Below are 13,924 nucleotides of genomic sequence, written 5' to 3' on the forward strand. Positions count from 1 at the left end.
GATGTAGAACTGAGGACAACCTATAGGATTAACAAGGTCGATCTTGCTTTCATAAAGGGTAGGAAGGAAAATTAGGAAGGTCTAAATCCCAACTTGATATAGTGTCGGTTCAAATTTAGAATAGCTAATATAGGTTGGCCCAATAGGCATAAGCTACTCCCCTTGGCTACCCTCCCTAAAGACAACTCCAACTTAATTGTAAGGCTTAACAAATAAAGGTGCATGATTTGGAATGCCAACCAGTGGGAATTTTGTTTTTAGTAGATTTGGATCTCCCCCCTCCCCTTATGATTTCCCTCCTCGTATGGTTAACCCTCCATAAGGGTCTAAACTCAAGAAGGAGTTGAAAAGCTAGAAGTGGGTTTTGGAATATGCAGAAGGTGCAACAAGGAAAAAGAAACCTTGCCCTGCCTCTTTGTAAATACCGGAGTAATATACCCTATATTCATTGGCTCCAGAGTTTAATCCTCCCTTTCCACCCCTACAACCTTTCCTAAAGAGCACTTCTGCTCAACCAAGCAAGCAAAATTCCATCCACACTTTGGACTTATATATGTGGCATTACCTTGTGGACTATTTGGCTGGCCAATGATGATGTAGTATTTAATATAGATCTATTAATTTTCTACCCAAAGTAACGAGAGACTTTGATGTGCAGGTGGTTAAGCAAATGAGAGCAATGGCCAAAATGGAGCCCAAGATAGTTGCGAAGACTAGCCTTTCCAAAAAAGAAAAGGAAGAGTTGCATCGTAACAAGGAAGCATAACTCCAAGAATTGGTGCACTACACAGCATGCTGGTCCAAAATGCAGAGTGGCTCTTTTACCCAACCCCTCAACCCTAGCCCAAAAGAGGAGGAGGAGATGATAACCTTTCGAAAGTTTAAAGTGCATAAGGAGCATCGTTGTAGATTGGAGCGAAGGGAGGCCATGTGGAAAAAAATATAGGATGGTCCGATTAATAAAGATCCCCCATCCCGAGCCATGTCCCATCCTCCCTTCCTAAAGCTGATACAACTCCTAGACTAGTGGCTTTATCTTATGCTTAGGGGCTTTTTGTATAAATGTGAGTTAAGTTGTTCCCTCCCTGCCCCAATTATACATATACTATCTTTCTCATTTGCAATACATATTTTCAATGCTTTCTCAAAAGAAAAAAAGATATAGGAGAGAAGGAGTGAAATGTAGTTGCAAGTATAAAAGCAAAGAGCATATATGGTAGATTTGAAAATTAGTAGTAAAGAGCATATAACTGTCTGAACGAGAGCTCAGTCTCTCACTGGTCAGTCCAGACTCCACCAACCGCAGCAGCCACGAGAACAAATGAAGGCGCCCACTCTGGTTCAGTTCTTTCTCGTGTTCTGGCTGTCTTCTCGAACAACTCTGTCAGGTAAAAGAAAAAAAACAGAATAATGTCATCGCAACAACAAAAGGGAGGTTTGATGCTCTTGCTTTAAAATCTTCATGGCTGTCTATGATTGTGGACTATCTCAGGCGCATCCGCTGTCGACGAGCAATGCAGAGTTGCTGCACCAGAGCAGCTGATTTTGCTTGGGTTGGCCCATGAACCGTATGCTAAGGTCACTGATCCCACTTTGTCGCCAGCTCATTTGCAAGGTATCTGCACTCATACACGCCTGAAATCTCTAGTTTTATGTTGGTGAATTCTTTTGGGGTGTGTGCGTGTGTATTGTGGATGATTGTGCTACTGATTTTGTCCCGTAATTGGACTTTTCCATGTCTCTCCGCAAGATTAAAGTGTGTCTAGGGTTTGTAATCCTTTAGTGGATCTTAATTTGGGGTCTTTCACAAAATTAGATAAGCATCACCCAAAAAATAAGTGTGATGTTGAGAGAGAGAGAGAGAGTACTCAGCCCATTCTTTCTATGCTATTGTATGCTATTGCACCTTATTGATATGGGACAGCTAGTTGGTTTATCTCCACCTTTGTAGCAAAATTTCGTTGGTTAGGCATTGGCTAATGATACTTTTAGGGTTCTCAAAGTGAATACTTCTAATCTTTGCAAAGCTTTAGATATTTGGGAATTATTTGGCATGTGTATCAATGTTACCAAATCTTCCCTTATTGCTTGCATTGGCTTGAATTTGCTAGATTTGGGGTGGCAGGGTGTGCTTGCTCAGCAGGGAGACATTGTAAAACATCAATCTTGGTTATCCCTTGGTGTTGATGTGCAGCCAAGTTTGTTGTTGAGAGAAGATTGCTATCTTATTCTTTTTTTCATAATCAATATAATTATCCATTGAGAGAGAGAGAGAGAGAGAGAGCCCTGTCAGTCATCTGCACGGTGTCTGCCTGCGGGTGCCTGCCCTGTGCACCTTGTTGGGCCGTGACAGAGTCAGGGAACCCTAACTTGGCAGCACGTGACTGCATCCCTGCGCAGATCAGAGAACTAATATGCTCCTGTATATATATATATATATATATATATATATATATATATATATATATATATATATATATATATATATATATATATATAAGAGAGAGAGAGAGAGAGAGAGAGAGAGAGAGAGAGAGAGAGAGAGAGAGAGAGAGAGGCCTGCGTGTATCTGCCTCCCGTGCTCTTCAATCGGCCTCTGACCGGTATACGTACTGATACAAGATGGCGGGCTTGGATCTGGATTTTATAGACTGAACGGTGGCAGCTCTTGGTCCGGATTCTGATACGGAGGAACCAGAGGATATGGTTCTGTGCACAGAGGAGCTGCCCCTTGCTTCTGACCTCCAGCCTGCGGGCAAATGTACCAAGCATACCTCCGCCGACACAATGGATCATCAGGATCGTTCCTATGCTCAGGTTGCTTCGGATTCTGTGGACTCTCAGGATGTTGACTGGGAGCATTTGCTGGAATTTGCCAACACTCTACTTGGCGATTACGTTCTACATAATCAGAAAGTCTTTTCTGACTCTGCAACGAAAGATGTTCTCGAAGCCACTGTGGACCCGAAACATGTCTTGCGCTCCTTTTCAGTGTTTTATGAACGTGCTGTGATACTCTTCTTCACTGGTCGGATCCCACTTCTTTCCCGTATTCGCCAGTGGCTGCACAGTCTGCTACAAGGGGAACGTGTTGAAGAGATTTTTATTGGGTCCCAAGGGTTTTTTGAGATGTTGTTGAAATTTGAGACGCACCATGCTGCTCTCCTGTCTAAACTGCCATTGTTCGTTGATCGCCGGCTGGTCCATGTTGTGCCATAGCGCCCAATGGCAGACTTTCAGCGCCTGCTGCAACTTGAATGCCCTGTGTGGGTTGACGTAGAAAACTGTCCGGCTGTTTATTGGCCACTATTAAAGGATGCCATGGTCGCTGTGGGCAGTGTTCTGGTCCCCCCAAACCTAAGGGCCATGAATCGCCACCGTCTATGCATGTTATGGGACATTGCTAGGAAAAGGCCTGCGTGGTTACGTATCAATTGCTCTGGCATGCATCCTTTACATTTTCGTTTGAAATGGGGCAACTTTGCAGGATATTGCTTTTCGTGTGGAAAATTGGGGCATTTCATGGCTGAATGCCCAGAGAAGCACCACACTTCACATGCTGAGCATGTTGCGCTGCCTATGGAAGACATGGTGTGTGATGCTCCATCGCAGGATGCCACCTAGCCACCTCAAGTCTTGGAAAAAGGGAAATAACAGGTCTCGGGTTTGGATTCCCATGGCAATGACTAGGTGGATGTACGTACGAAAAAAGGCAACAAGCTTGTTGCTGGTATGGTGGATACTGTGCCTATTGCCTCACCAGATCCCATATGTACGTATATGCGCAGGAAAGAAATGTTGTCTTCAGAGCACTCTGCTCCTGCTATGGTTTCTTCTGCTCCCCATCAACAGCCACCTAGGAGAGTGTATTTGGATGGCCCAAAGGGTCCACCTGCTAAGCTGGCTTTTGATACTAAGGTAACGTCATTACCCCATGGGATCGTCGTTATCCCCGTCCCACCTCCAAGTCAGCGGATATGCCATCTACCTCCAAAACTGGTCGTCAAAACTCTTTTGCTGTGTTAGCCGATTTTTTGGATGAGGGAGTCTTGGACATTCTCGTAGAAAAGGTTAAATCGAGGCAAGCTGTGCCTTGTACCTGATTTTCTTTGGAATACACATGAAGATCGCCACGTGGAATGTGCGCGGGATTTGCTCTTACCACAAGCAACATGCCATGTGGATTGTATTGCATGAGAATCAGTGGGATGTCTTGTGTGCTGTTCAGCACAAGAGTCACGGTGAAGCAGGAAAAGTTGTGGATTGCCATGGCTTACGTTTGTTCTATGCAGGGGTACATGCCAGGCAGTATTCTGGGGTGCTTCTGATTGTACATGAAAAATATTAGCCGGTTCTTATTTAAGAATGATGTACATGGCCGCTTTGTGGTCATTGAAGTTTTATTCGATGGAGAGATCTTATGGTTACTCGGCCTCTATGCTCCGAATGATCCTTTATCTCGCCGGGAGCTTTGGCATACTTTGCAGACTTCCTTGTCTCTTGGCAGACGGGGTTTTTTGATGGGGGATTTCAATGTGTGTTGATTCTTCACAGTCCACATCAGAGCATTCGGTAATGGATGTGCTGGAACGTCATATATGGCAGGAGTTGGCTCTTGCCGTTCTTAAGCAAGATCTCTGGTCCTGGCTGCACCCTTCTTTTACAAGGTTTACTTTCCATTCTGCCCAGTATGCTACAACATGGTCGCGGTTAGACCGCATTTACATCATGCAGAATGATGATTTCCTTCCTGAGATGCTCGAAATGAAACTGTTGCAACAATATACCTTGTCAGATCATTTCCCTCTCCAACTTGAGATCATTGCACAACCCATTGCACCTTTCAAGCAATTTTTGGATAGACTCCTTTTGCGTTTCAACTTGTCTTATTTGAAGCATGCAATCTTTCAGGGCTATATGCAGTAATTGATTGATCGATTCCTATTGGATTTCTCATCTCAGGGCACTGCTTCGTTTGAAAGATTGCTCTCTAATGTGCAGTGGGTTGCTTGGCAGTATGGGATTCATCATGCCTCTCTTTCTCGGCGGCGTCGACAAGCAGCGGAGGATCTCCTGGCTTTGGTTCATTCTTTGCTGGCGGACACTCCAGATGATGTATTTCTGCAGTCATTGGCAATGCGTCTGGTTGATCTTAGTAAAGAGTTTTAGTTAAAATCTTATCAGCAGGTCAAATTGCAACATTTGACGGAGACTTTGCAAGATAGTGCTTGTCAGACTCATAAGTTCTTTTGAGCTCTCCATGCCTCTCATGCTCGCGAGAATATGACTAGACTCCAGGATGCAGATGGGCAAATGGTCCTTGATCCGCAGACTATTGTGGATATGTGTAGGAATTATTTTCTCGACCTTCTTGGTTCCACTTCTCCTCCTTCAGGCCAAATTGCTCATTCTCGTTCAGTTTTTTATGATCTGGTCCGCAATTACGTTCCGCAGGACATGCAATCTACTTTGGAGGCAGATATTTGTGAGGCGGAGGTTATGGACGTTCTGTTACACTTGCCCAAGGATAAAAGTCCTGGCTGGGATGGTCTTACCAATGAGTTCTTTGAGTTTTTTGCCACCCAGCTCGCGAAACCATTGACGGCTTTGTTTCAGCAGGTGTGGGAAATGGGGATTATGCCATCCTCATGGAAAGAAGGTCTTATTAAACTGCTTCCAAAAGTTCCTTCGCCGTCCATGTTGAAACAGTGGTGTCCAATTTCTTTGATGGGTTCTATGTATAAAATCTTTTCCAAAGTAATGGCGAACCGGCTCCATAAGCATCTTCCTGCCATTGTGCATCCTCTCCAATATGGTTTTATTAAGGGCAGAAACATTTTGCACAATGTATTAAATGTGCAACTGGCGATTGATTATGCAAGGCATTCTAATCAGGAGGTCGTTCTGGTTAAGTTGGACCTAGAAAAGGCTTTTGATTATGTGGATTGGTCTTTCATTGCAGAACTTATGTCAACTATGGGCTTTGGTGCTCGGATGTCTCGTTTGATCTACACTATCAGTGATGCAGCATCTTTGCGCGTCATGTTGAATGGAGGCGTTACCAAGCCAATTGTCCTTGCTTGCTCTGTCAGATAGGGGTGCCCTTTGAGTCCCCTTTTCTTTGCCCTTGCGACTCATCCAGTTCTTTCGATGTTATCTCACATGGCAGCTTCTTCTCAGTTGGCTGGATTGTCGCTTCCCTCTGGACAAGACTTCATTAGTCAATCCTTGGCTGATGACAACTTTATGATTCTACGTGCGGACAAGGATAACCTTCGCAAAGCATTAGATGTTTGGGCTCTCTTTGGTCAGGCTTCTGGTCTTCGCATCAACGCTTTGAAATCAGCCATTCTCAGCTGCATGGAGTCGGATTTGCAGTCATTGGATTGGCAGGGAATGGTTTTTCCCCATGGCTCCATTGTCAGGCATCTTGGGTACCCTTTAGGTGTTGATGTTCCCCCAAAGCAGCTATTGCAGTGGATTTTACAGAAACTGGCAGCTAAGTTTATGTATTGGAAGTCTCAGGCCTGGCCCTTCCCTGTTCGCCTCAAAGTAGTCCAGACAATTATGTTGCCAATGCTCACATATTTCTTGCCATTGCAGCCGTGGACTGCTACTACACTGAATGCTCTTACTCAGTCTATTCGTTTCACGTTATGGAAGAAGGATTCTTTGCATGCAGGCATTTCCTTGATTTCTTGGTCGCATGCGTGCACCCCCAAACGCATGGGTGGAGGGGCTATTTTAGATGCCCAAACTCATATGCTGGCACTCCGTTGGTCTCTTTTTCGCGCCATGTGCTCGAATCATCATCCACGGGTCATTATAGCCCATTATTTTATTGAGGATCACGGGCTTCTGCATGGTAATATTCAAATCCGGAGTTCTTGATGGCATGTTCTTAATGCCGATTCTCGCTTCTCCAGTTCGTCTTCATCTCTGCTTGCCCATTTGGTTTGTTCCTGGAGATAGGTCCTCCGGAAGGCGCAGTGGCATCCAGCGGAGGATCGCTTAGCTACTAATTCTTTTCAATTGGAACTGTTGGCAGTCTCGCAGTTAATTTCGTGGGAAGGTAAACATGAGCTTCGACCAAAATTCAACCGCATGGCACATTTGGGCTTAACTTCGGTAGCGAATGCCACCCTTGCCAGTCGCAATGTGTTGATATCGTTTCGTACAGCTAGGAGGCTTTTCAGGATCCCTCGTGGATACAGTTATTTATGGGAATAGCTTTTGATGGTGCTCTAGAGCAGACAACCCTTTCCTGCCCTTGCTATGGATCGTATCATCTTGGAACAAATTTTCTCCTCTGGCTAGGGACTTATCCCAGAAATATGAATCTTTAGCTGATTCTAGTATCATAGTAGATGGAACTAATTTGTTTTGCAAATGGGTGTCACCATCATAGTTTCCAGAAACAGTGTTCCTGGAACAACGTTTTTGCCAAACATGGGACGGGCAGGGTAAAACCCCCAAAACAGGCTGCGTTTCTTAGTCTCTTGCATATTTCGTCTCTCCCCCTGCTCATTTTGGACTCTCCTACTGTTGCACCTGCTCGAATTGAAGCAATCGTGCCTGAAATGCTGCACATCAACCCGTGGTCACTCAGTAACATTGAAAGCTCTCTTCTCGAAAGGTAACCTTCAGCTGTGAACATTCAGCTTGTTTTCCTGTATATTTCAGACCTGAATGTCTGCAATTTTCAGCCAAGATATATGAAAATTTTTGTCCTGCCAGTTGTGTGTGCACTATTTCAGCCTTATGTGTCATTTGTTTGTGAACATTCAGCCTGTTTCATGCAGATTTTAGACCTGAATGTCTGCAATAATCAATTTTCAGCCAAGATATTGTTGGGAATAAAGGGCCATCGTGCCTTTTATATGTGCACGGGTGTGAACACACCCTTAGCACATTGTACTTTCATACATATATCTATCTAAAACCTAAAGTGGTACACTCGTCTTTGTACCGAAAAACGTGTTTACTCTCTACTTTGCTTACTCGCACTCTCTCTTTCTCTTTTAGAGCGTAAGGTCTGCCTACCTCTATCTCTGTGCCTCATCGACTCCTAAAAACTGGTATCAAAGCGCTGGTTACAAGGTTCGCGTTTCCAAGCAGTGTCAGGTCGCAGGACTGACAGAAGTCCACTCGACAAGTGAAGCAAGCAAGTCTAGCAGAAGACCAACGGCGCCAGCAAGTAGTCAAGCGGTAAGCGATGTCTGCAAGGAAGTCGGGCAGGACCGGCAGGCAACAGTTGGCTGCACGGGCAGTAGCGTGACGGGCTGCGATAGCGTGGACCAAAACGGCTGCAACTGACGGGCGATAGTAGGCAGCAGTCAACGCTCGACGCTAGCGGGCAAGCGGCCAGGGAGACCTGACGGGGCGCGCAACGCGTGATGGAGCCAGCGGGTGAGCGCGCGATGGGGAGGCTTGACAGGTCAACAGACCCGTAATTCAAACCTTAAAATTTTTTTTTTTCCCCCCTCAAACTCCTTCCCCTAACCGGGGTTCGCGCGTGCAAGCACAAAACATCAACTTTGTGCAATTTTGGCCCAGAAAGCTGGGGCTTTGCCAGACTGAGCACTATTTGTGGAAAATTGAGGCATCTGCGTCGGAATTGCAGACATTGTGCGCATTTGAATTGGGGATTTCGCCAAAATTGTTGAAATTTTGCTTATCTGAGTGAAATTTCTCAACATTTAGCCTAGAAATTTGGGGCTTTTTCAAGATTTGGGAAATTTGATGCAGGACAAACAAATTTGTCTCAGAAATTGCAGGAATTTGTGACATTTTGTCCCCAACATTTGGGGCTTTTCATGTACATGTACAAATTGGGCTGAAATTAACCCAATTTCTCGACATTGAGGCACATTGGACCTCGTGCAATTTGGGGCTTTTGCAATTTGGGCAAAAATTGTGTAGCATTTGGTCATTTTATGTACATGCAGGTTGAATTCAGCGCAATTTGGACATCAACACTTGGTGAAATTTGGGGGTTTTGCTGAAATTGCTTTATTTTGGCAAAATTGGATAGTACTATGGATGACAGAGAAATGTAGATGTGTGTTTGAGGCTTTTGAGCACAAAATTTTGGGGCTTTTGACCGTTCGTGTCAAATTTTAGGCCCGTGGGTCCACGTACAACAGAAATTGCAGCTGAAATTTTGGGATTTCTCATGTAATGTGATGCACATGCCCTTTGGAACAGTTGTAATCAGTTGGATAATGCTGTAGCACTTGGTTTGGTGCTTCTGAAAACTGAATTACAGATCTGAAATCCGTACTTCTGCGTGGTCATTTATTGCTGATTGGTACTTGTTTGTACCTTGGTCACTTGGGTGACAATTTGGGCTTGCATTTATTGGTTTTTTGGTCACTTTTGAGCTGAAAACCATGGCTGTCAGCAATGACAGCAGTAATTTGATGCATATAAAGAAGCTTGAAGGCGCACACAATTTTGCACTATGGCAAAAACAGTGCTACAATATCCAGTTACAAAAGAAGCAGGCAAAGCCGATCAAAACTAAAGGAGCAAAGCCTGTGGACATGGACCAGGATGACTGGGATGAGTTGAATGAGCTTGCACGCTCAACCATAGAGCTATCGATTTCTGATGCCTTGCTCTTCAACATTGAAGGTTTGGATTCTGCATATGCTATATGGACTAGACTGGAAGAACTGTATGCACAGAAGAGCGCTGCAAGTAAAGTGTATTGGCTGAAAAAGCTTATGGATTTGCATATGAAAGAAGGTACAACAATGTCTACTCACTTGAGTGAGTTTAACTCCATTTTCAGCCAGCTGGTTGCCTTGAAGTTCGTGATTGATGAGGAATTTAAGGCTACTTTCTTGCTTTGCACTCTATTAGAGAGTTGGGATACATTCAGGACTGCCATGAGTAATTCTAATGTGATCCTTTTGTATGCTGATGTAGAGAGTGCTCTACTTATGGAAGAAATGAATCGGCAAAACAATGCATTTAGCAAGTCTTCCAGTGCTTTGCATACTAGGGGCAGATCACAGCAAAAGGGCAAATATAATGGCAAGGGACGCAGTAAATCACATGGCAAAGATGTTGAATGCCATCATTGTGGCAAGAAGGGTCACTTTAAATGTGACTGCTACAAATGGAAGAAAGAAAAAGGAAAAGGCAAGAAGACAGATGATTGCAAGGAAGAGAAGAAGGACAGTCAGCCTAAGAAAAGCAGTGTAAAAATTGAAGAGGTGAATGTAGTCACTCATGACAGTGACAGTGGCAGTGATGTACTCTTTGTCTCTTTACATTTTGGTGCACATGCTCTATTTGCAGATACAGATGATGACATGCATACCTGGATTCTTGATTGAGGTGCTTCCTTTCATGTCACTCCTCATCGTGAGTGGTTTTCCGCATATACAGGAGGTTGACATGGTGTTGTCCATCTTGGGGACAACTATGCATGTGAGATTGCATGTATTGGCAGTGTATAGTTACAGTTTCAGCATGGCTCTATCTTTACACTTCACTATGTACGGCATGTACCTCAGCTCAAGAAGAGCTTGATCAGCATAGGGCAGCTAGATGATGATGGTTTTCATACCACCTTTGGTGATGGACTGTAAGGGATCTGGGTTATTGCTAAAGGTTGCAAGAGTGATACGTTGTATCTACTTCATGTATCTAGTGTGCGTGACCATGTTGTTGCCGTGACCGAGCAGCCAAGTGTTATGAAAGTGCTTTCTCGTTTGGGTTACTTGCCTTGTCTTCATTATGCTAATTTTGAGCACTGTGATCATTGTATTTATGGCAAATATGCAGAGACTTCTCACAAATATTCTCTTTCTTTGAAATCTTCTCCTCTAGAGTTAGTACATTCAGATGTATGTCAAATGCGAGGATTATCTTTAGGAGGGAAGAAATATTTTGTCACCTTTGTCGATGATGCTACACGGAAAGTATGGGTTTACCCTATTCGTAGCAAGGATGAAGTGCTTGACAAGTTTAAAAAATTCTTGGCATTGGCTGAAAATCAGACAGATAAGACACTTAAGTGTCTTCGCTTTGACAATGGTGGGGAATACGTGTCCAAAGCCTTTCGGGCATTTTGTGATAGCAAAGGGATAAAGAGGGAGCTCACTGCCCCTCATAATCCACCCCAAAATGGAGTTGCCGAGTGTATGAATCGAACCATATAGGATAAGGTCTGTACGATGTTGTCTCATGCTGCATTACCCCATGGTTTTTGGGCAGAGGCTTTTATGACAGCCGTTCACTTGATTAATTGGTCACCAAACAGGTCTTTGGGGAGGGGAGTTTCCCAAGAAGCGTGGTCGGGCAAGCCACCTTTATATGCTCATCTAAAAGTGTTTGGCTGCGAGGCTTTTGTGCACATTTGTAAAGGAAAACGCAGCAAACTTAAGCCAAAGTCCTATAAATGCATTTTCCTAGGATATGGTGACCAGGGTGAAATGGGGTATAAATTGTGGCATCCCGAGAAAAGGAAAATAGTACGCAGCAATGACGTTATCTTCCGGGAAGATCGCATGCACAAACAGCCCGAGAAGACTTAGGAGGTCCGTAGGGTTATATTCCGGGAAGAAATACCTTTTAGACAGCAAAATGTGCCCGCTGTACAGCAGCAAATACCTGCTGTAAATGAACTTGTAAATGCAGGAAATGATGTTGGAAATGATCAGCCAGCTATTGCCCATGAAAATGAGCCATTACATGTGCAGGATTAGCCAGGACAGCAAGCTGTTTATGCTGATTTGCAAGCTGAAATGCCAGGACAGCATGCTGAAAATGGAAATTTGCAGGAACAGCCAGCAAACAATGACCATTGGGTTAGAAGATCGTCTAGGGCTACTAGACAACCTGACAGATTTGTTCCTGGTGCAATTAATGTGGCTGAGTATGTCATGTTGATAGATTGTGGTAAACCGTCTTGCTTCAAGGAAGCAATGGACAGACAGGACAACAAGAAATGGTATAAAGCCATGTTGTCAAAAATGGAATCTCTTGACAAAAATGGCACTTGGGACTTGGTGCAGTTGCTGAAAGGGCAGAAAACCCTTCCATGCAAATGGGTTTACAAAATGAAGGTCACTTTGGGTTCCTCACCAAAGTAAAAGCAAGGTTGGTTGCAAAGGGGTACAAGCAGGAGCATGGAATTGATTTTGATGAGATTTTCTCTCTTGTAGTCAAGATGACTACATTTAGAACCATTTTGGGCTTGGTTGCAGTTGAGGATATGGAGCTCATACAGATGGATGTAAAGACTGCATTTTTACATGGTGATCTGCATGAAAACATATATATGCAGCAGCCTGAAGGGTTTGTTGAACAAGGGAAAGAACAAATGGTCTGTAAACTCAAAAGGAGTTTGTGTGGGCTGAAACAAGCACCAAGAGAATGGTATCATAAGTTTAATACATTCATGCAGTCCCAAGGCTTTCATAGAAGTCAAGCGGATCACTGCTTGTACACCAAGAGGGCAGCAGATGATAGCTTGATTATCTTGGTTTTGTATGTTGATGACATGCTGATTGCTGGTAGGGATACTCATGCCTTGGATTCATTGAAGCAAAGTCTTCATGGCAGTTTTGACATGAAGGATCTGGGTGATGCAAATCACATTCTTGGCATGCGAATATTCAAAGATAGATCTAAAGGTTTACTCTATCTATCTCAGCAAGAGTATATCTTCAAAGTTTTGCAGCGTTTCAATATGGAGGGGGGGAAAACAATTGGGGTTCCATTCCCTCCATATGTGAAACTCAGTGCAGAGGACAGCCCTACATCTGATGATGAGAAGGCTGAAATGGCCAAGATACCATATGCTTCAGCTGTTGGCAATTTGATGTATGCTATGGTTGCTACATGTCCTGACATTGCTTTTGCAGTGGGAGTGGTTAGCAGATACACGGCAACCCCTGGCAAGAAGCATTGGGATGTAGTGAAAGGTATTATGAGATACCTCAAAGGCACAAAGGAGTTGTGCATCTGCTTTGGAAAGTAGAAAGCATCTGTTGTTGGCTTTACAGATGCAGACTATGTTGGTCATGCGGACTGCAGGAAGTCCACTTCTGGGTATGTGTTTGCTTTCACAGGATGAGCGGTCTCTTGGATCTCCAGGCTACAAAAGTGTGTTGCATTGTCTGCTACAGAGGCAGAGTATGTAGCTGCCACTAAGGCATGCAAGGAGGCTTTATGGCTTTCACGTCTGGTGGGAGAGCTTGGCATCACAGAGTTACCTGTTCTCCATTGTGATAGTCAGAGTGCTATCATGCTAGCACGGAATCCTGTCTTTCATGCAAAGATAAAGTACATATAGGTGAAATATCACTTCATTAGAGATGTACTTGACAGCAAGAGCATTGAGCTTGTCAAAGTGCATACAGATGATAATCCTGCAGACCTTCTTACGAAGGGTCTTCCAGCAGAGCGGTTTGCTCATTGCGGACAGATGATGGGAGTTGGATAGATATATTTATTTTAGCTTTGTACATGCTTAGACTTAGCTGATTCTTTTCTCCTCTTAAGGCACATTGCTTTTAGGTGGGAGGTTGTTGGGAATAAAGGGCCATCGTGCCTTTTATATGTGCACGGGTGTGAACACACCCTTAGCACATTGTACTTTCGTACATATATCTATCTAAAACCTAAAGTGGTACACTCGTCTTTGTACCGAAAAACGTGTTCACTCTCTACTCTGCTTACTCGCACTCTGTCTCTCTCTCAGAGCGTAAGGTCTACCTACCTCTCTCTGTGCTTCATCGACTCCTAAAAGTGGGTTGGATGATTTGGCTCGTATTGTCCCTCTTAATGATGATGATGATGACTTCTCATAGGACAGTAATGAATTTCAGGTAGTTTTTAAATTATTCGTATAAATACTCACTCTATTACTAATGTATTTGAGCAAGATGAATATGATTCCAATTTC

General features: G+C 43.9%; 1 protein-coding gene across 2 annotated transcripts in view; it reads left to right on the top strand.

The window, feature by feature from the left end:
- Nucleotides 1–1,215: 1,215 nt before the first annotated feature.
- UGLYAH (ureidoglycine aminohydrolase) overlaps nt 1,216–13,924 on the top strand; it is a 190,880-nt gene continuing 178,171 nt past the window's right edge. Inside the window, exons 1-2 of one of the 2 annotated variants that reach the window (XR_015688130.1) lie at nt 1,216–1,388; nt 1,493–1,615. Coding sequence is in view for 1 of the 2 variants with exons in the window: in XM_087664414.1 (XP_087520540.1) it covers nt 1,322–1,388; nt 1,493–1,615 (190 nt within the window). In the remaining variant the exon portion in view is untranslated. The remainder of the gene's footprint in view (nt 1,389–1,492; nt 1,616–13,924) is intronic. The other variant, XM_087664414.1, reaches the window with a different exon arrangement.

The sequence above is a fragment of the Lygodium microphyllum genome, chromosome 23, assembly GCF_053477565.2.
Source record: "Lygodium microphyllum isolate KBCC chromosome 23, Lygodium_microphyllum_v1.1.10, whole genome shotgun sequence".
Classification (NCBI taxonomy): Eukaryota; Viridiplantae; Streptophyta; class Polypodiopsida; order Schizaeales; family Lygodiaceae; genus Lygodium; species Lygodium microphyllum.